This window comes from Chiloscyllium plagiosum, chromosome 18, assembly GCF_004010195.1.
Source record: "Chiloscyllium plagiosum isolate BGI_BamShark_2017 chromosome 18, ASM401019v2, whole genome shotgun sequence".
NCBI classification, from domain to species: Eukaryota; Metazoa; Chordata; class Chondrichthyes; order Orectolobiformes; family Hemiscylliidae; genus Chiloscyllium; species Chiloscyllium plagiosum.
Genome location: NC_057727.1, coordinates 4,694,903 through 4,715,909, shown reverse-complemented (window position 1 = coordinate 4,715,909; position 21,007 = coordinate 4,694,903). Strand labels below are relative to the sequence as shown.

Genomic DNA, 21,007 nt, shown 5'->3' with positions numbered 1-21,007 from the left:
CAGGGTATTGAGTACAAGGTCATGTTACAGTTGTATAAGACTTTGGTTCGGCCACTTTTGGAATACTATGTACAGTTCTGGTCACGGCATTACCAAAAGGATGTGGATGCTTTAGAAAGGGTGCAAAGGAGGTTCACCAGGATGTTGCCTGGTCTAGATGGTGCTAGCTGGAAGGAGAGGTTGAGTAGATTAAGATTATTTTAATTGGAAAGAAGGAGGTTGAGGTGAGACCTGATTGAGGCCTACAAAGTCATAAGAGGTGTAGACAGGGTGGATAGGAAGAAGCTTTTTCCCCAGAGTGGAGGACTCAATTAGTAGGGGTCACAAGTTCAACGTGAGAGAGGAAACATTTAGGGGAGATATACGTGGAAAGTTCATCACGCAGAGGGTGGTGGGTGCCTGGAATGCGCTGCCAGCAGAGGTAGTAGGGGTGTGAACGATAGCATCATTTAAGATGTATCTAGACAGATACATGAATGGGCAGGGAGCAAAGGGATTTAGATCCTTAGAAAATAGGCGACAGGTTTAGATAAAGGATATGGATAGGTGCAGGCTTGGAGGGCCGAACTGCCTTTTCCTGTGTTGTATTGTTCCTTGTTCTTTGCATCAGTATCAGAGTTCCAATAACCACAGTTTTCAAGCCATCTAGAAACTGAAAACATTGCACCACCATTTGACCAATACTACAGTTCCTACTGCCCCTAATTAACACACAGATTTTTGATGAAAGGGTCAGGAAAGCATGGACTCTTATTGAGGTACAAATACAGTAGTCCCTTATTCCTTATTCAAGCATCCACTGTTCATCTGTAAGCCCACATTATGAGTGTAGGAAGGGTATTGAACCAAATAAAGGATGATTGCAAGCAAGCCTCCTTTTACCTGATGTCCACAGACAGACTTTCCAGTCCAGGCTAATGGACACCAATGAAGGCAATGCTCCAGTTAATTTCATAACACCTTGCATATTGAGGCTATTCACAATGGTCCAGTTGCTACCCTTGACAGATTAAAGTAACTTAGTCGAGAGTGTGGTGCTGAAAAAGCACAGCAGGTCAGGCAGCATCCAAGGATCAGGAGAGTTTCGGGAAAAAGCCCTTTATCAGGAATAAGGCTGATGAAGGGATTATGCCTGAAACGTTGATTCTTCTGCTCCTCTCGGATGCTGCCTGACCTGCTGTGCTTTTCTAGCACCACACTCTCAACTCTGATCTCCAGCATCTGATTAAGGTAACTTAGTCCAGTCTGGGAATTAGACAGTCCATCATTTTTTCTAATAAAACACTCCACAAACCAGAGTCCCTGGGTGCTGGTATTCATCCTTCATCAACATTTCCGCAATAACCTGTCAACTGAGAGGTGTACACAGCAGCACAGAATGACTGTATTTCCAAATTGTTCAGCCAGTGGTAAGATACCTGACAAATGTTTCATTACTCTCTGTTAAGGTGTCACGGCTGAGCACCAGTGTACAGCCTCAGGACATGTCATGGAGAAAAATAGCACAGAAAAATTGGAAAGGCATAACTGATATTATTAACCATGTCCTTCAACTTGTAATTTCCCCATAACTGACTTACAAGCTGTTTGATGTTCTTTTGCTCCTCAGTTGAGATCACTTGCTCTTTGAGGTCAGCATTGGCAACCACTTGTTCTTGTGGAGCAAGCTTGGACATCTCTTCTTTCACCAGTGCCTCTTTTTCATACCTGCAGCAATGAGATGGAGTTCAAGGTGGTGAACTGCAGTTCCTCTTTAACTTTGTTTGCTTCAAATCCCTTCTCCCTCCCAGTTCTTAAAGCCAAAAATATTTTTTCCATCATCCTACAGCACAACCAGACAGCAAGAGGCATTCAAATTAGGCAAGCCAACAATAGATCTTACTGACTTAAAACTGAAAGTGCTGGAGAAACACAGTAGGTTTGGCAGAATCTGTGGACAGAGAAACAGAGTCCAGTATGACTCTTCCTCAGAACTGCTGTAGAAGCAAGCTGTGCAGGGTTGGGGACTATGAGGTGAAGAAACTAATAGTGGGTAGATCACTAGAGGAGATGAGGCCAGTGACAGTCCTAGAAGCAACTGCTTAATGTTTGGCATTGGGACAGCTGGTCCAGAGGGAGATAAAAGTAAGTTTTAGAGTTGGCACTCAGACTCTGCAAAGGTAGAAGTTGGCATGCCAGACACAACTGCAGTACTCTTACCAGCAGAATCCTTTCTTTCTTTTAGATGGATCTTTCTTATTACCTTTGCTTCCAAAGTAGAGTTCAATCAGATAGTTCAATTTGGAATTCAGTAAACCCCAAGTCTATCAGTAATTCTCTCAATGGTTCAGTTCATCAATATGCTACATAGCATCAGTCTTGTATGCCAGAAGAATCCCATGTTTGCCTGCAGTTGATCAAATGGCACACCCAAACAAATAACCTGCTGACACTCAGAAACTAAGTTCATACTTGACATTGATACCACACAAGTGGATGTAGATTAGATTAGATTAGATTACTTACAGTGTTGAAACAGGCCCTTCGGCCCAACAAGTCCACACCGACCCACCGAAGCGCAAACCACCCAGACCCATTCCCCCACATTTACCCCTGCACCTAACACTACGGGCAATTTAGCATGGCCAATTCACCTGACCTGCACATCTTTGGACTGTGGGAGGAAACCGGAGCACCCGGAGGAAACCCACGCAGACACGGGGAGAATGTGCAACTCCACACAGTCGCCTGAGGTGGGAACTGAACCCGGGTCTCTGGCGCTGTGAGGCACAGTGCTAACCACTGTGCCACCGTGCCGCCCGTGAGGCAATTTATTCATAATACAACATATTGGCTGGACAGGTGCTAAAATGAAGATAAATGTTAAATGGTAATTCAAAATAAATATTCTCCAACTCCAGGATTTTCACTTATCTACCACGAGTGGCCATGCCTTCAGTTATGTAGGTCTTAAACTTTGGAATTCCTTCCACAAAACCTTTCCACCTTTCTCGTCTTTTACCACTTACCTCTTCAGCATGCTTTTGGTCATGTGCCCTGATACCTCCACTTGTGTTCCAGTGGTCAGTGGAGCAACTTGCGAAGTTCTTCTACATCACAGGCTCAATTTAAATGCAAGGTGCTTTTGGTAATAATTGAAAAGGTACATCGAATATTATCAACAAAGTTCTCTGTCCTATTATTTCCAAAGTATATCTGCCTGATTTTCCTCATTTTTGGCAACTTCGAGAGAGACAACAAAATCAAAAAATGCTCAATCAGCTCAAAGTAAGCCTGTTTTGAAGATCAATGCTACAATTTGTAATATTAAAAAGCCTACTTACCAAAAAGATAGTTACTTCCATTTCATAAATATAAAAAGCAAATGCACTGCATATTGGAAAATGCTGGCAACATTCAGGTGCGGCAGTATCGGCGAAAGATTTACTATTTCTGATTAAATGTCATTGACCTGAAACATTAACCCCATGTCTTAGGCTCGGGCTGCAGACTGTTTCCTGAATTTTCCTATTGAACTGTGTTTCCAATCTGAAGCTCTTTCAAGTACACACAAGATTAAGCCAAATAAAAATATTGCGAATCTTTAAACTAATTTATTCTAATATTGCATCCCACTGAAATCATCTGAGATGCCTTGGGTATATTCACCACCACCACCAACCTTTCTTGCTGTTATTAGATTAAGCTACCTACACTGTTTGGGGAAGGACGTCCACGCAACTTTATATACAGGACATAGGCTCAATTTATGAACAGTAAATAGGGTTTATTCCATTTTACTTAATAGCTATTCACATTACATTTAAGATACATGATTGTCTCCTGTGACACAATAGGCTAAACTTAAGACTAAGTATATAATACTAATTCAGTTTGCTGTTGAAATTTAGAATAAAAATTTAGAAACCAGTTCGCTTCCCTGTAAACATTCTTTTATGAATATTTTATTCGACCTGTTCAGAGATGTTATTCTGGAATACCTCTAGAACAGATGGAACTTGAATCCAGGATCTCTTGGTTCAGAGATAGGGACACTACCTCTGCATCACAAGAGCCCTGTTAAACAGTCCTTTATATCCTGGTGGACAGAATTTTGCTCATCATGTCAGTTAACTCTTTCAGGTCTTAACTATCTTATACAACATAGTTTACAACTGCCTGAGCAGGGATTTGATAGAGATCCATGACAAGTACCAGGGAAATCTTATGAAGTGAACAGGGGCTGTAGCAAAGACAAAAACTAGAAGCACGATCCTTTCTCTGGACAAAGCTTTGATCCAAGCCCATTGAGAATATTATGTTAAAAATCACACAACACCAGGTTATAGTCCAACAGGTTTAATTGGAAGCGCACTAGCTTTCGGAGCGACGCTCCTTCATCAGGTGTCGCTCCGAAAGCTAGTGTGCTTCCAATTAAACCAGTTGGACTATAACCTGGTGTTGTGTGATTTTTTACTTTGTACACCCCAGTCCAACACCGGCATCTCCAAATCATGAGAATATTATGATCACTTCTGTTCTTCACACATGGTGAGGAATACATGGAAGCCCTAAAAAAGGATTAAAAGAGGGAAACTTGATTGAACATGGCTTAATGGTTTAAATAGTTTTAACTATTAACATGTGCTTTCTAATCTGGAATTTTCATTTGTTTGAGGTTTCATTTGATGAGATGTTCAAAATTAATGGAAGAGGTTAAATTCTGTTCTGGTGTATAGATGTTTTCAGCTAGGTAAACAGTGAGCTTAAGTTCCAGACAGCAGTCATCATAACCACAGATTGAAAGTTGCAGCAAAATACATTTCATGTGGTGCAGGGTATACTATTCTCATTGTTACAGAACAGTATATCACCCAACTTAGCAATACCAGGTTTACATTCTAGCTGAAAGTGTTGCTGGAAAAGCGCAGCAGGTCAGGCAGCATTCAAGGAGCAGGTGAATCGACGTTTCGGGCATGATTTCCTGAAGAAGGGCTCCTTGGATGCTGTCTGACCTGCTGCGCTTTTCCAGCAACACATTTTCAGCTCTGATCTCCAGCATCTGCAGTCCTCACTTTTTCCAGGTTTACATCCTAAGCAATTATAAACATAAAAGGTTGAAATGCACAAAACAAATTAAGCCAGCACTTGAAAGAGAAGACCAATTTGAAGTTCAAGGTGGGGTGGTCCAAATGACCCTTAACTTGATTTTAGATGATTCCCTACAGTATCGAAATAGGCCCTTTGGTCCAACAAGTCTATTTATAAAATTCATAAAACATAAGTTGCTCTTTTAGATGTTAACAAATCTGCTGTGTATTTCTAGCCTTTTGTATTTTCATTTCAGATGTCCTGACTCGCAGATTCCTTCTTTGTTTCTGGAGGTTAGAATAGTAATAGAATGTGCATGAGAAGAACAGAGTTGTACCTCCTTGGAGGGAATAAAGTGCTTGGATCCTACTTCTCTGGCAAAACCTTTGTTCTTTGCACATTATTACAACAATGAGACTTGGAAATTAAATTGCTATGAGGTATGCATTAAGGAATAACAAATACATTAAAACAAAAGCATGCACAGGAACTGAATTTTTACTTTGTTTCTTCTCATGAGCAATTGTTGCAGCCCTCAAGGGGAGAAAGCAGAACGCAGAAACAAACAGGGAGTGCTGAAAAAATCAAAGTCATGGGCACTCAGCAGTGAAATTAAATAATTACATACAACTAAACTCAGGCAGTCACTTGTAGGTCTCATTACTAGATCCTAAAGTTTTTTATTTTAAAAAAGTGTTAAAAATAGAATTCTGTCTCGTCTCTCCACACACCCTTTCAGTTTCTTTTGGAAGGACCTGTTGTTCTTTTACCAAGCATCCACTGTTCATATAATATTTGGCAGCAAGTGTTGGTATGCTATCCAATTCCAACAAACAGTTTGAACAAGCCTGTTCCCATCCTCACAGACCAAATAGATATACCTTTCTCCCGGAGTAACAAGGGCAATTCCTAGCAGCAATCTCGTGATGATAATAATCAGGAGTGGGAACCCTTGCTGACGCTCCTGACTGACTCTCTACAATTCAGAAGTGCCAAAGTAAATTGCAGTACCTCAACTTTACACATGCCAACAATCGAAGATTAAAAAAAGATTGACCCAAAAGGTTCTTTGCAAGCTTGAAATCTCCAAGTTAGCAGTCGTCAGGATCACAAGATAGTAGCTACATCATGGTTCAAGTTGCCTTCATGGTTTGTCCTAACACTGTGGATAAAAACATATGTTGCTGAGTCCATGTGGATTTAACTTAACCCGAGATCTCGATGTCAGGGTGTTGGCCTGCACTGCGGACGCTGCTCTCTAAAGCTTTCCCTGTTCTAAATCAACTGCATCTTTGTCTCTGCTTAATCCATAAGTGGCTTTTGTCTCTCTCTCTCTCTCTGGAATGCAAATAAACTTTTATTTACATTCTAACACACAAAACACCAATCCTTATATTCCAGTCCCCTAGTACCTCTGTTCCATCCTCCCTTCACAGTCTCAAAAGAATGCAAATGCTAATGTAAGAGGTAGTTCATGTGCAACTATTGTGCAATTAACTTACACGTTTTCACTATATTGCATAAATTGTAATACTTCAGCCATTTTCATTTTCCAGTGTAAAATGCTGTGGAAATATTAACAGCCTTGATAGGATCACATGTTGCAAATAGCCAAATTGCACCCTCTGATATATTCTTGTTGTGTTCCTTAGCACATTATTACCACTCTCATAATGGATTAGTAAAAACAAATTGCTAGAGCAACTCAGCAGGTCTGTCTTCTCTCACAGTTGCTGCCAGAGTTCACATTCAACAGAGTCCAGTGGCCCTTCTTCATGCCAACAGAACTGTTTGGTTTCTCTAGCAATTTCTATTTTTACTTCAGATTTTCAACCTTTGCAGTTCCTTGTTTCATTGGTCAGAGTATTGAGTACAGGTGTTGGGAGGTCATGTTGCGGCTGTACAGGACATTGCTTAGGCCACTGTTGGAATATTGCATGCAATTCTGGTCTCCTTCCTATCAGAAAGATGTTGTGAAACTTGAAAGGGTTCAGAAAAGATTGACAAGGATGTTGCCAGAACTGGAGGATTTGAGCTGTAGGGAGAGACTGAACAGGCTGGGGTTGTTTTCCCTCGAGCATCGGAGGCTGAGGGGTGACCTTATAGAGGTTTATAAAATCATGAGAGGGCATGGATAGGGCAAATAGGCAAAGTCTTTCCCTGGGGTTGGGGAGTCCAGGAGTAGAGGGCATAGGTTTAGGGTGAGAGGGGAAAGGTATAAAAGAGACCTCAGGAGCAATATTTTCACTCAGAGGGTGGTACGTGTATGGAATGAGCTGCCAGAGGATGTGGTGGAGGCTGGTACAATTGCAACATTTAAGAGGTATTTGGATGGGTATATGAATAGGAAGGGTTTGGAGGGATATGGGCCAGGTGCTGGCTGGTAGGACTAGATTGGGTTGGGATATCTGGTCGGCATGGACGGGTTGGACCAAAGGGTCTGTTTCCATGCTGTACATCTCTATGACTCTATGAAGTAGTATATTAGGTTTAATTTGCTCGAATATCTCAAACAGGTTTATTTAACAGACAAAGTGATATCTTACTATTATGGACAAACCTATGTACACATCCTTAGTCTCACGTGCTGCTGCTTGGACTTGTCATGACTGCTGATCATCTGGAGTCATCCTAGCTCTTGGTGCATTAGCAAACTCAGCTCAAAGCAGTAAAACACCCTCCCCCATCTTTAGAATTAGCTGCAAATTCCAAAGAATGACAGATTTTTGTCTTGTTATAGTTTTTGACATTAAAGGACTCTAATGTGCAGAAATGTATTGGTTTCCATTTCAGGCACAACATATTAGAAATGAGAGCTGCTGGGATGTAATGCACTGAGGTACCGCATAAAGCTCCCCACACACTGTTCAAACCTCAGCCTTAGCCATGGATGAGCAGCATCCATCGTGTCGTGGCAACATTTTACAACAGCCTGCAGCATCTCAAAGGAAAATTGCAAATTTAGCATGACCTTATTCATTGACTAGCCCTCAGTAATGCTTTTCCCAACAGGATGTGTATGTCAAATTTTGCTCTCAGTAACAACTAGACCAATTAATTCTTTCTCCCTCAATGATTCACAAGATGAGCATGTCTACTTGTGCTTTTAACACTCCTTCTAATCCTTTCTCTACAACCTCTAACTCACCTTGAAAGCATTATTTTTGAATAAATGCTGAAAGTGCCAGATAATCACATGACAGAATAGAATCTCGACAGTGCAGAAGCAGGCCATTCAGCCCATCGAGTCAACACCGGTAATCCAAAATGCCACTGATAACCACCCCTCCACTATCCTGTGTCCCCGCATTTCCCATCGGTAATCCACCTGGCCTGCACATCCCTAGACACTATAAACAGTTTAGCATGGTCAATCTACCTAACTTGTATATCTTTGTGACTGTGAGAGGAAATAGAAGCACCCGAATGAAACCCACACAGACACCAGGAGAATGTGCAAACTCCACACAGATAGTTGCCTCAGAGTGGAATTGAACCCAGGTGCCTGGTGCTGAGAGACAGCAGGGTTAACCACTGAGCCACCATGCCATCCCAGGTTTCTAGACAAGTGTCAACAACACTCTCGCCAATGAAAATTTTCCAAGTGTTCCAAAGATTAATTTTAGGGTTTAGGTTAACTTCATTTCAGGATACTATAAAGTAGTGATTATTTCACTGGACTGATAAGCTGGAGGTCCAGTTGACAATGATCCAAACATAGCTGCTAGTAAAATTATGTTCAGATATCAAATAGTTTAGAATTTTTTTTATTCCTACCAAACCACTGCCATATACCAATAGCTCTTATAGTTTAGAATTTTTTTAAATGCTGGTATCAGTAATTAATTGGGAAACTATCAAATTGTTGTTCAAATTCATCAGGTTCATTAACAAGCTAATCTTGTTAGCTTGTCTGTGTGTGTTTCCCCTGGGTGCTCCTATTGACATATTAAAGAGTTAATTTGCTCTGCTGATCTGCATGAAGTTGAATGCCCTGGGAATAGGATGTGATGTCTCTGTCTTACAGATAGATTGTAAGGAATTTATATTCCCATCGCTTGCCATTCAGAGCAATTTGCATCATCATCATCTATTCAGAATCAATTAAACCATTGCAATTAAAATTCTGACTGCACCCTACAGTTCCAAAATAAAAACAACCTGCACCAGGTCTTGCTATTAAGGAATGATTTACATTATATTGTTTCTGGAAATGATGTGATCACTGTATTGTGTCTTGAGTTGCATGGGACTGTGAGGGAGTGGCTGGGGGTTGTTTTGTGGACATTACTGACTGTGATGTGAAGATTTTGTATAAAGGAAGGGATGTTTCGTTTGTTCAGGGAGACCTCTCCACATGCTTCGCAAGCATGGTAAAGAGTGTTAAGAGTTTCTCTACAGCTTGTACTGTATTCATTTCATAAAATTTGGTTGTTGTTCATAGATGTTAGTGTTTTGCAGTTGCATCAAGTGTGTAAGAATCTCAAGAAAAAGGAACTTAACACGGTTTCCTCCCAGAATCGAAAGATGTGCAGGTTAGGTGGATTGGTCATGCTAACATTGCCCACAGTGTTCAGGGATGTGTACATTAGGTGCATTAGTTAAGGGGAAATGTAGAATCGAAGAGGGTGGTGCTGGGAAAGCACAGCCAGTCAGGCAGCATCCAAGGAGCAGGAGAATCGTTGTTTCAGGTATAAGCCCTTTATCAGGAATGTAGAGTAGTAGGGGTATAGGTCTGAGTAGGTTACTCTTCAGAGGGTCGGTGTGGATTTGTTGGGTTGAATGGCCTGTTTCTATACTGTAGGAATTCTATGATTCTAAGCTAAGGAAGGACATCTTTACCTCATGTGTCCTTTTGTTTTAGCTTTACAAATAGAACATACAACACAGAACATTACAGCGGAGTACAGGCCCTTAGGCCCTCTGTGTTGCGCTGCTCTGTGAAACCAATTTGAAGCCCATCGAACCTACACTATCCCATTCTTGTCCATATGGCTATCCAGTGACCATTTAAATGCCCGTAAAGTTGGCAAGTCTACAAGTGCTGCAGGCAGTGCATTCCATGCCCCTACTACTCCCTGAGTAAAGAAACTACCTCTGACATCAGCCCTATATCTATCACCCCTTAGTTTGAAGCTATGCCCCCTCAGGCTAGCCATCACCATCCTAAGAAAAAGGTTCTCACTATCCATCCAATTTAACCCTATGATTATCTTGTATGTTTCAATTCAGTCACCTCTCAATCTTCTTCTCTCTAACAAAAACAGCCTCAAGTCCCTCAACCTTTCCTCGTAAGACCTTCCCTCCATACCAGGCAACATGCAGTAAATCTCCTCTGAACACTTACCAAAGCTTCCACATCGTCCTACAATGCGGTGATCAGAACTGCACTCAATACACGCACGGCCACACTAGAACTTTGTACAGCTACAGCATGACCTCATGGCTCCGAAAAGCAATCCTTCTATTAATATGCCTTCTTAACAACCCTCTCAACCTGGGTGGCAACTTTCAGGGATCTATGTACATGGACACTGAGATCTCTCTGCTCATCTACACTATCAAGAATCTTACCATTTGCTCAGTACTCTGCATTCAAGTTACTCCTTCCAAAGTAAATCACCTCACACTTTTCTGCATTAAACTCCATTTGCCACCTCTCAGCCCAGCTCTGCAGTTTATCTATGTCCCTCTGCAACCTACAACATCCTTTGGCACTATCCACAACTGACATAACTTAATGTCATCCACAAATTTACTAACCCATCCTTCTATGCCCTCATCCAGGTCATTTATAAAAATGACAATCAGCAGTGGACCTAAAACAGATCCTTGCAGTACACCACTAGTAAGTGAACTCCAGAATGAACATTTCCCATCAAGCACTACTCTGTCTTCTTTCAGCTAGCCAATTTCTGATCCAAACCACTAAATCACCCTTAATCCCATGTTTCCATATTTTGTGCCTACTATGGGGAACTTATCAAACACCTCACTGAAATCCATATCCACCACATCAACAGCTTTACCCTCATCCACCTTTTTGGCCACCGTCTCAAAGAACTGAATCAGGTTTGTGAGACACAACCTACCCTTTACAAAACTATGTTGACTATCCCTAATCAACATATTCCTTTCAAGATGATTATAAATCCAATCTCTCATAACCTTTTCCAATACTTTACCCACAACCGAAGTAAGGCTCACTGGTGTTTAATTTCTAGGGTTGTCTCTACTCCCCTTCTTGAACAAGGGAACAACATCTGCTATCCTCCAGTCTTCTGGTACTATTCCTATAGTCAATGATGACATAAAGATCAAAGCCAAAAGCTCGGCAATCTCCTCCCTGGATTCCTAGAATAAATCCCATCTGGCCCAAGGGATTTATCTATTTTCACACTTTCCAGATTTCCAGACGTCCTCCTTGTCAACCTCAATCCCATCTAGTCTAGTAGCCTGTTTCTCAGAATTCTCCTTGACAACGTTGTCTTTTTTCAATATGAATACTGACTAAAAATATTCATTTAGTGCTTACCCTATCTCCTCTGACTCCACACACAACTTCCCACTACTGTCCTTAATTAACCCTAATCGTACTCTCGTCATTCTTTTATCCCTTATATACCTATAGAAAGCTTTAGGGTTTCCCCTGATCCTATCCGCCAGCAACTTCTCATGTCCCCTACTTGCTTGTCTTACCTCTCTCTTTCGGTGTTTCCTGGTTACCTTGTAACTCTCAACTGCCTAACTGAGCCTTCACATTTCATCCTAACATAAGCCTTCTTCTTCCTCTTCATCTTGACAAGAGATACTTGGAAAATATGTCCAACTCTTAACTGAAAATCATTTTGTTGTGAGGATTTTGAATCAACCTGTTTAGACCCATTTTGACACACCTTGGGGCAGGTGAAATTGAACCTAGGCTTTCCGCCCTGGTGATCAGGCCATTAACATTGATTGGATTTTGTGGCACATTCAGCTGTATCTCGAAGGCAATCAGGTATTAATTGTGGCATTGCTATGTTATACTCCAAAAGATAACTGTATTTAAAGAAAATTCAAGTCCACATTTTTGTGTAAGAGCTTTATTTCTGTTAGCCACACTCCATAAAACTCACACCCACTGATTACTAGCACACCATATTATACAACCAATTCAAACTCAATTAATTCTAATTAATATATCCAACATCTATCCCTTGATACCAATAGGTCTCAGTCAATCTTTCAGAATATACTAGATGATAACATGCTACACCCTGTGAATAAGTAAATAAATGAATCCATTCACTGCACTATTTCCTTTAGTGAGTTAAATTATTTGACAATTACATTACTATCTTTGTTAAATTTTCTTAACAAAAATGCAGAGATCACACAAATAACAGAAACTTTTATTTCCAAAGCCTTAATTGTTGCAAATCACCTCAGTCAAATAACTACTTGCTCTTTTTTATGTGCTCTCATTTTCCTAATGCCATAAATAAGAAGCCATTCATGCATACCAAGTTGCCACAAGCAATCATTAAATAAATAATAGATAATATCTTTTATTAAGATGGACTAAGGGACAAATGGCTGAAGAGGACTGCGAGAGTATAAATTTTGGAAATGAAACTACAGAATTATTATTAGAAAAGCTACCATAAGGTCCACAAGCAACACAATAGGATAGTACTTTTCTGACATAAAAGTTATAACGGAAAAGTTTTGGCAGGGGAGTATTTTAAAAAAGATTGCTTGAGCAAGCATGTCTTACCTCTTGTACATCTCCTCTTCAGTTCCAGAATGTTTCAGTGTCATGTTATCACCCCCTTGGAAATCAGGCCCTATGAATGTGGAAACCAGTAAACGATCGGAGTTATAATTTTCCTAGTTTGCAAACAGTAATAACAGTTCCAATGCAACTCAGGAACCATTCTGTACTCAGGAAACTGTTGCCTTGGGCCAGTTTCATAATTTCAGGTGGAAAACACACATTCCAGGTACAACACTACTGTAGTCTGTTTCAAGAAATGTTCCCCTGTTAATCTCACTTTTCCCTTCCTTCCCACTGTAATAACATTAAAGTGTAGGGAAATTTTACTTTTAACATTCCAGGTATCCCAGGGCTCAAGAATCCTGAAATTTAAAAAGGGAGTGAGAAGGACCAGATCCAGGAGTTAAGTACATTTACAGAAGTGCTTGTTGACCAAGAAGAGTTGAAGTAGCTTCCCCAAGCACCCGAGAGCTAACCCTTTTACAAACTACAAGACTAGACCGAACTATATCTAACTTCCTCAAAAATATATTTATGTAGCACCTTTAATACTGTAAAACATCCCATATAAAAGTATAAACCAATACTAATCTTTAGCTTGCTGCCATTTATTATTATAATGTTGTTAAAAGCTTGATGAAATAACTGGTTTTAAGGAGTTTTCAAATGAGAGATTCAAGTGAAGATGAGGTGAAGAAATTTATGAAACGAATGCCAAAGTTTACAGTAAAGCTAGGTGAAGACATAAGGGGCATTTGGAGTGTGAGCTACACAAAGAAATACCCGGACGAACACAGATAGTTTTGAAAGGCTATAAAGCTGGATGAGGTTACAGAGATAAGGAGGGCTAAGGCTATGAAGGGTTTTCAACCCGCAGATGCAAATGTTAAAATTAAATTGTTGGGAGATCAGGCAAGATCATAGGTCAGCAAGTATGAAGTGAGCCAGACTGAGTACTGGATAGATGAGATATAGTTGGTAGAGGATAGTTGTCTAGACAAGGATCTGGATAGTAACGTCTAAAGGAAGATTTTGGAGGAATTGAACTGAGGCAGGAACAGAAATGCTACTGAGGTGTAATGAAATGAATGAGATGCAATTTCTTGGCCTCCCAAGAAACATTTGGATATCAGGGGGTAGTTAATCAGATGGGACCATGTTGATCACCTTCTTGCCTCTCCCCCAGTTAAGTACAGCTCATAAATAGCCCTCTCACCCAGCTGCCAGTTGAGGCCCCTAAGTGGATATTCAACCAGCAGGGGAGGTGGACTCATCATTCAATAAGCCCTAAAATATTTCTGCAGTCTGTAGGGTCCGTGGTCCCAGGAAGGACATGCAACTGGCTAGACTGGAATTCAGTGCAGCATGCCTTGACCAAAGGAGATGAATAGGCTTCTGCTGACTCTTCAGCCGGCAGTCAAGACCTCTGTTGCCTGGATTAAATACTGCCAATGGAGTCTGGAGTTCATCTCTAGGTCAAAATGGATGTGGAGTGTTCAACCTTTGGCAATGCCATGGGAGAGGAGAAACGTGGGAGAGGAGAAACAAGGGAGAGGAATAACAGGACTGGAAGGGACGGGAAGACAGTGTAATCAGTGGCAAGACTATTTAGCTCATGAAAAGGTTAAAACAATGGTTTCAGTTATCCAAATTGTTTTAACTATTTACTGAATAAACATAGTCCATAAGACAATAAAATTGGAATTAGGTCATAAAGGGTTAATCTCATTTTTAGAATATATTGCTCAAAGCATCAAATACCAACAAGATTTCTCAGCAAAGCTTATAATTTGCCCCTGTAGACCTTCCAAATGAGAAACTGAACATAGCCTTGACAAATCCCAGTTCAATCCACAAAGTTCAGGTTCCCTGCCAAAACTGAAGTCTATTTAGAATTCCCTAGTATTGAACCACTCCAAACTACATTGAATTCAGACTTGTTACTGATTCCTAATTAAAAAGTCACAATTTTGCAAATTATTACATTGAATGTTCATGAGCAAGAGAGGACTGTGATGTCTGGTTTCCAAGTTCCAGATAGTGCTTGATCAAATATAATTTATTCAGTACCAAGAACAATGCCTCTGTTTGCTGAGGAATAAATTTGGCCAGATCCCACAGGCAATTTGTCCTCAAGCCTCCAATTTAAAACTGTGCAAGACTGTGTTTTAAATTTAACTATTTCCAAACCTTACAAATGTGAGATGATAAAGAAAACTATTTTCATACAGCAGGTTGTTAGGACTTGGAATGCACTGCTTGGAAGTATGGAGGCAGAGTTGATTGAGGCATTCAAGAGGATAGTTATTTAAAAAGAAACAATGTGCAGGGCTATGGAGAACAGGCAAGAGACTGGCACTAAGATAAAATACTCAGAATCAGTGCAGACATGATGGGCCTGAAATAACTCCACAGAAGCCAGTATCCCATCATCACGACATCCTTTATATACACGTGGAGAGTCATCATCACAACATCCTTTATATACACGTGAAGAGTCATTGTCACTGAACCAGCTCCCTCACAGCCAGCTCTCAAAGTGAGCAGAACATCTGCCCCTTCTGTTCATATCTGTCAGTCAGGGATCCCTGATTGGGCCAGATTAACAACCCCAATCAGGGAACTCATACTCCAGGAGATCCACCTGGCTCGCCTCATGACAATCATTAGATTCCTATCCCTCTGAGTCCAAGGACATAGACTAGTCCCTTTTCTGGTAGTTCCTGCTGGGGTATTTTAGCCCCAGGTTAAGTTCTGCCAATTCTGCCTCTGATGTGAGCAGCGTGTAGCTCGCCTCTTGTGCCTGGAGCATCTCAGCAAAAATTCATTATCCTCTTCAGGCAACAAAGGTGTCAAGGCAACAATGTCCACCATGACCAACTCAAGTTCCAAGGAATCTTCAACACTTGACAGAAAAAGAGGACCCACAGGTTCCTGAACAGTTGGAAAGGCATTAAAGGAGTCTGGCATGTTTTGCTTCCGCACCATTTGAGTGTTTGCAGCTTTCATATGGTCCACAAGCTTGTTCAGGACTGCAGCACCTACCTAAACTTTATATGTCACTGGACCTGACCCCACACCAATAATGCCTCTTACCCATGCAGGGCCATTATACCAAACTACATCCATTGAAGTAAATTGTCTCTCTTGTTTAGCACTGGCATTGCTGATGCCGTTTCACCCTCACCACCCGCCCACTCGCTGTGCTCCCCCCCACCAAACTACCACCCCAGCCCCCCAATCCCCCATGATGGATGGTATATGATACCATCTAAATGAATGGCGGCCTGGGGTAGATCTTGTAAAATGTTCACCATCGTCGGCTGAAAAATTGCACAGGCTAATGATACCCCAAATGGCAATCTTGTACATTGGTACAAACCCTTATGGGTATTGATTGTAGCATATTTCTGGGAATCTTTAATTGCTTGTCTAGCTTTGTTATGGACAGTCCCTTGCCAGCTTTGCGTATAAATCCTCTGTGCAAACAGTTGGATATTTATCCAGCTGCAAAAAGCAGTTTACCATTTGCTTAAATTCCCACAAAGGCCAACTGACCCAATGGGTTTCACAATCGGTACAACCAGTGCTGCCCATTCCTCATACCGGACCGGTTTGACAATTTCGTCACTTTACGGCCGTCTGATTTCAGCCTCTACTTTTGCCCGTAAGGCAAATGGCACTGGGTGAGGGGGCTCACAGATTTGTAAAGTTGTTTCCCTGGTCAACATGAAAGGTGACCTTAGCTCCTTTGATAGTCCTTAGACCTTCTTGAAAAACGTCTGGGTATTTAATTAGGACTTCATTCAGGCAGCCATTTTCTAATTGAAAATTAATTTGTCAATCTAGGTCAATCTTTCTCAACCAATTTTGCCCCATCAGGGTTGGGCCCAAGCCTTTTACTACAGCCAGTGGTAACTAAACCAGCTGCATCTTCTAAGAGACTGGGACTGAAGTTGTACACTTAATCTGTAAAGATTCCCAGTCTTAGTTCTCAGTTCAGCCGAGGTCTTGCACAAACATAAGGGTTAGAATCCAGAGTGAATTTTGTTAAAGACTGATTCAGCAACCACTGAAATGGCTGTGCCAGTATTGAACTCCACGAGAACCAGGTGACCATTTCACCAGGCTTTTATTTTGATTGGTTCTGATTTGGATATTGCTAGGAAATGTAATTGTTCCAAGCCAGATATAGGTGGACTTTCCAGGGCGTGCATTCTCCTGGATATCGGCCTATGAGTTCTCTTACTCAACTTATGTCTAGTGGGACTCTTTTGATGTCTCGAATCCACATACCAACTGTAATGACAATGGCTTGCCAGCCCAGATCCTGAAGAAAATGTTAAGTATTTGGCCAAGGTTTGCCTTTGTTTGGGGTTTTGCTGTGGGCTGACCTAGAGTCTCTTTATTCAGGATATGTCCTGAGTGAGGATATGCAATTGCCTTCACTTAAGCGGTATTTCGCAAGCTCAGTCAGTCTGGTAAGGGTGTCCACTTCTATCAGAATACCCTGCAACTCATATGCTCCACTTGCTGTATTTTCCAATGACAAAGCCAGTTGTAATGCCTGTTCGAAGTCCAGTTGGACTTCAGCTTGTAGGCACTTTTGCATGGTTACATCATTAATCCCACATACCAAATGGTCTCTCAGCATCTCATTAAAAAGTAAACCAAAGTCACATGCCTCTGCCAGTTGTCATAACCTCGTCAAACATCCCAATATGGATTTCCCCGGTTCTCAAATTGTCGAGGGAAACCAACAGAGCCTCAGAATTAGAGGTGGTTTGGGGTTATTGTATTCCTTAACTAAATCCGTCAACTCTTGGAAGGTTTTAGTATCTAGTGCTTCAGAAAATATTGGGCTCCTAATAACTGAAAAAGCTGTGGATCCCAAGCTGTCAGGAGAATTATTCATTGCTTTTCATCTGCCCACAATGTTATTTGCCCAAATAAAACATATTCATCCCACATACTGGACACAGTATTGACTGGCAGGATCAAATGAGTCAAGCTTCTCAAATGACAATAGGATGCCAGAAATGCTTACCCCAACTCAAATTCAATTGTGGCGAGTGAATTTCTCCAGGAGCAGGCTTTTCTCGTCACCACTGAAATAACTCCACAGAGTTTGGTATCCCATTACCACATCACCCTTTATTTACATGTGGAGAGTCCTTGACACTGAGCCAACTCCCTCAGAGCCAGCTCTCAAGAGTGAACAAGATGTCTGACACTCCTGTTCTTTTTTTTTCTTTTTGTTGCCCAGCTGTACAGTACAAAATCAAAGGCTTTTCAACTTTCTTTGCAACAAAAATACCAGGTTAATACATCCTTAAAAAAAACTGTACCTCCAGTCAGACAAATTGACTTAGTTCACTCATCTCCAATGCACTGCTTAAGGAACAAACAAACAAACAGGAAAAGTTATCAAGGTGCATTTTCCAACGCACCAAGTATTAGTCAAAATCAACGATGGATTCATCGTCCTTGGTCACTTCTTAATCCCAGATACTTATTGGACTGGAGTGCCACTATCTGGCATAGTGGGATTTGAACCTGGGATCTCCAGGACATTCTCTGGATCTCTGGCTTAACAGACCAGTGACAACACCCCTAGGCCAATGCCTAGTTCGACACTCCTGTTCTTATCTGTCAGATAGGATTCTCTTATTGGACCAGATTAACAGCTCCAATCAGAGAACTTATTGTCTAGGAGGTCCATCTGGCTAACCTTATTACAATCACAACAGGGCCAAATGACCTTCTTCTGCACTGTAATTATCTGTGATAGGTGAGACAAACTGTATTAAAAAAAACTGGTGCTCTGTCATACTCACTCTCTAATGGTCCAGGTGAAATGAGGATGTCATAAAATGATTTAGTGCAGGCAAGACCATTTGTGCTAGATCTTTGGTAGACCTAGCTAACTAATTCTACAGCCCTGTTCTGCCCTCACAGCCCTGTAAACAGTACTCCTTCAAGTACTTACGACTGAACCCTTCAGAATTCAGATAATGTATTCTATATCACAACAACTTCCTGTATGAAAAAATGTTTCATGTCACAATATTGCAGAAATTGCAAGGAATTTATTCAGTTTGGTATCTGATGGGTTTACTCATAATGTAGGATATAAAAAGATTGTAGATGTAATTTGGGAGCCTGAGAAACATTTCATTTCCTGCTCACAGAAAGCTTTACTTTCCTTTACCCAGAATGTTCTATTCAAAAAAGTAATAATGTGCAGCTAGCAATCTATGTTAGTGCTTCCCGTTTGCTTTATCCTTTGATTTCCCTATCATCTGGCCCACAATTGCTGACCTTCTTACTTCTAATATTGTTGCAATTATTACCGTATGTGTTAAAAACTTAACATTCACATAGTGCCTTTTCATAAAAGGTCAATTATGGCTCTGCAATCTCTGAGTCAGAAGACTGTCGGTTCAAGTCCCACTCCAGATACTTGACCACAGAAGTTAGGTTGACATTTCAGTACAGGACCAAGGGACTGCAGCAGTATCAGAGGTCCTTCCATTCAAATTACCTGAAGCTCTATTTGCTCTCCAGACTAGTCAAAAAAACAGGGGAGTTCATCTGGTACCTTGGATGGTTCGCGGGTAGAGAGGGATTTTCCTATGAGGAGAGGTTGAGTAGCTTGGGCCTCTGGACGTTGGCATTTAGAAAAATGAGGGGAAACCTGATTGAAACACAGAGAATTCTTAAGGGGCTTGACAGGAAGATGCAGCAAGATTGTGTCCCTTTGTGGGAAAGTGTAGGACCGGGGGAAAGATCTCAGAATAAGGATTCACACATTTTAAAACTGAGATGAGGAGGAATTTATTCTCTCAATGTCTCATGAATCTGTGGACTTGTTTACCACAGAGGGCTGTCAAGGCAGGATCATTAAAGTATATTCAAAGCTGAGGTAGAGAAATTTTTAATCAGCAAAGTCAAAGGATATGAGAATGAGGCAGGAAAGTGGAGTTGAAGATTATGTCAGCCATGCCTTTATTGGCAGAATAGGCTCAATGGATCGAATAGCCTATCTATGCTCCAGCATTTTACTCAAGGTAAATGATTTGGTCAGTACCAATTGCTGTTTTTGAGGCTTTGTCATGCATAAATTGACTACAGTATTTCCTATAATATAATAAGTATATCTCAAAAAGTGACATCAAAGCGTTTTGCAACATCCTAAGGTCATGGCAGGTGAATGAAACTTTTCTTCCTTATTTTTCAAAGCATATTTTAACTAAATACTCTGGAATCTTTGAGGCAAACAGTATAGTTATTTTCCATAATGCACAATCCCATGAATAGTAATGGCATTTTTGAACACATTAATCAATTAACAGAGCATCGTTGGTGGTGGTGGTGGTGGTGGTGGTGGGAGTTGAAGGGGTGGGAGAATGCCAGTGTCAAGATATTGGTTCATAATCATACTGACCTGCATCTACTATTATACTCTCCTTGTCCCCACCCACCTAAAGCATGCATGAGAATCTTCCAATTTTCCAAAGAAGCTACGCAGCATTCATACTAACTCTTAGAAAGAAAATGAATGTTTCACTTCAATACCATCAGCTCTTGTTGAAATCCTAATGTCAATCTTTCACATACCTCCAGGGATGGAGTTTGATGGTTTTGACGTTGATTGGGGCAGATCCTTCATCCTTGAGACAAGGTTATCAGATAGCTGCAAAGAAATGTGTTTTGTTAGGCAATGACATTCTTTATAAGGAGCCTTCACCATAATCATTACTAATGTTATTGCAACAGGAATAGAACCAGTATGGCTGAGAGTCGAAAAATAGCAACTTTGCAAAATTAAAATCAGTGCCTATTCCGAATAGTTCAGCGAGTGAGTGCATATTTTGCATATCTGTGCCATTCTAGACCTATAAGAATACAGGTTCCATCACTGGTTGATGTTAATTCAGCAACGAGGCTCCCAGTGAAGACACTAACAATGACTTTATTTGTTATTGGCTATAGAAAGTAAGTGGCAGGTGCACTTTTATTGCTTCCAATAAATGTGTCTTCCAAGAGTCTCAAAGCAAAAGAGACATCATATTACTCTCAAGCCAATATGCACAAAACAACATCTTACAAATAGCCATGAGCTGAATGCCAGGTGATCTGTTTTGATGGTGATTGTGATGGTTCAGGAAGACGTTT

At 40.9% G+C, this 21,007-nt stretch overlaps 1 protein-coding gene across 3 annotated transcripts in view; it reads right to left on the bottom strand.

Moving 5' to 3' along the window:
* Window positions 1-20,525, bottom strand: part of LOC122558814 (MICOS complex subunit mic25-like) — a 521,848-nt gene extending 501,323 nt beyond the window's left edge. For all 3 annotated transcript variants that reach the window (XM_043707604.1, XM_043707605.1, XM_043707606.1), the window contains exons 1-3: window positions 20,450-20,525; window positions 12,830-12,899; window positions 1,581-1,707 (exon numbers count right to left, since the gene is read on the bottom strand). In XM_043707604.1, the coding sequence (XP_043563539.1) occupies window positions 1,581-1,707; window positions 12,830-12,899; window positions 20,450-20,501 (249 nt within the window). In that variant the 5' untranslated portion in view covers window positions 20,502-20,525. The remainder of the gene's footprint in view (window positions 1-1,580; window positions 1,708-12,829; window positions 12,900-20,449) is intronic.
* Between the last annotated feature and the right edge of the window lie 482 nt (window positions 20,526-21,007).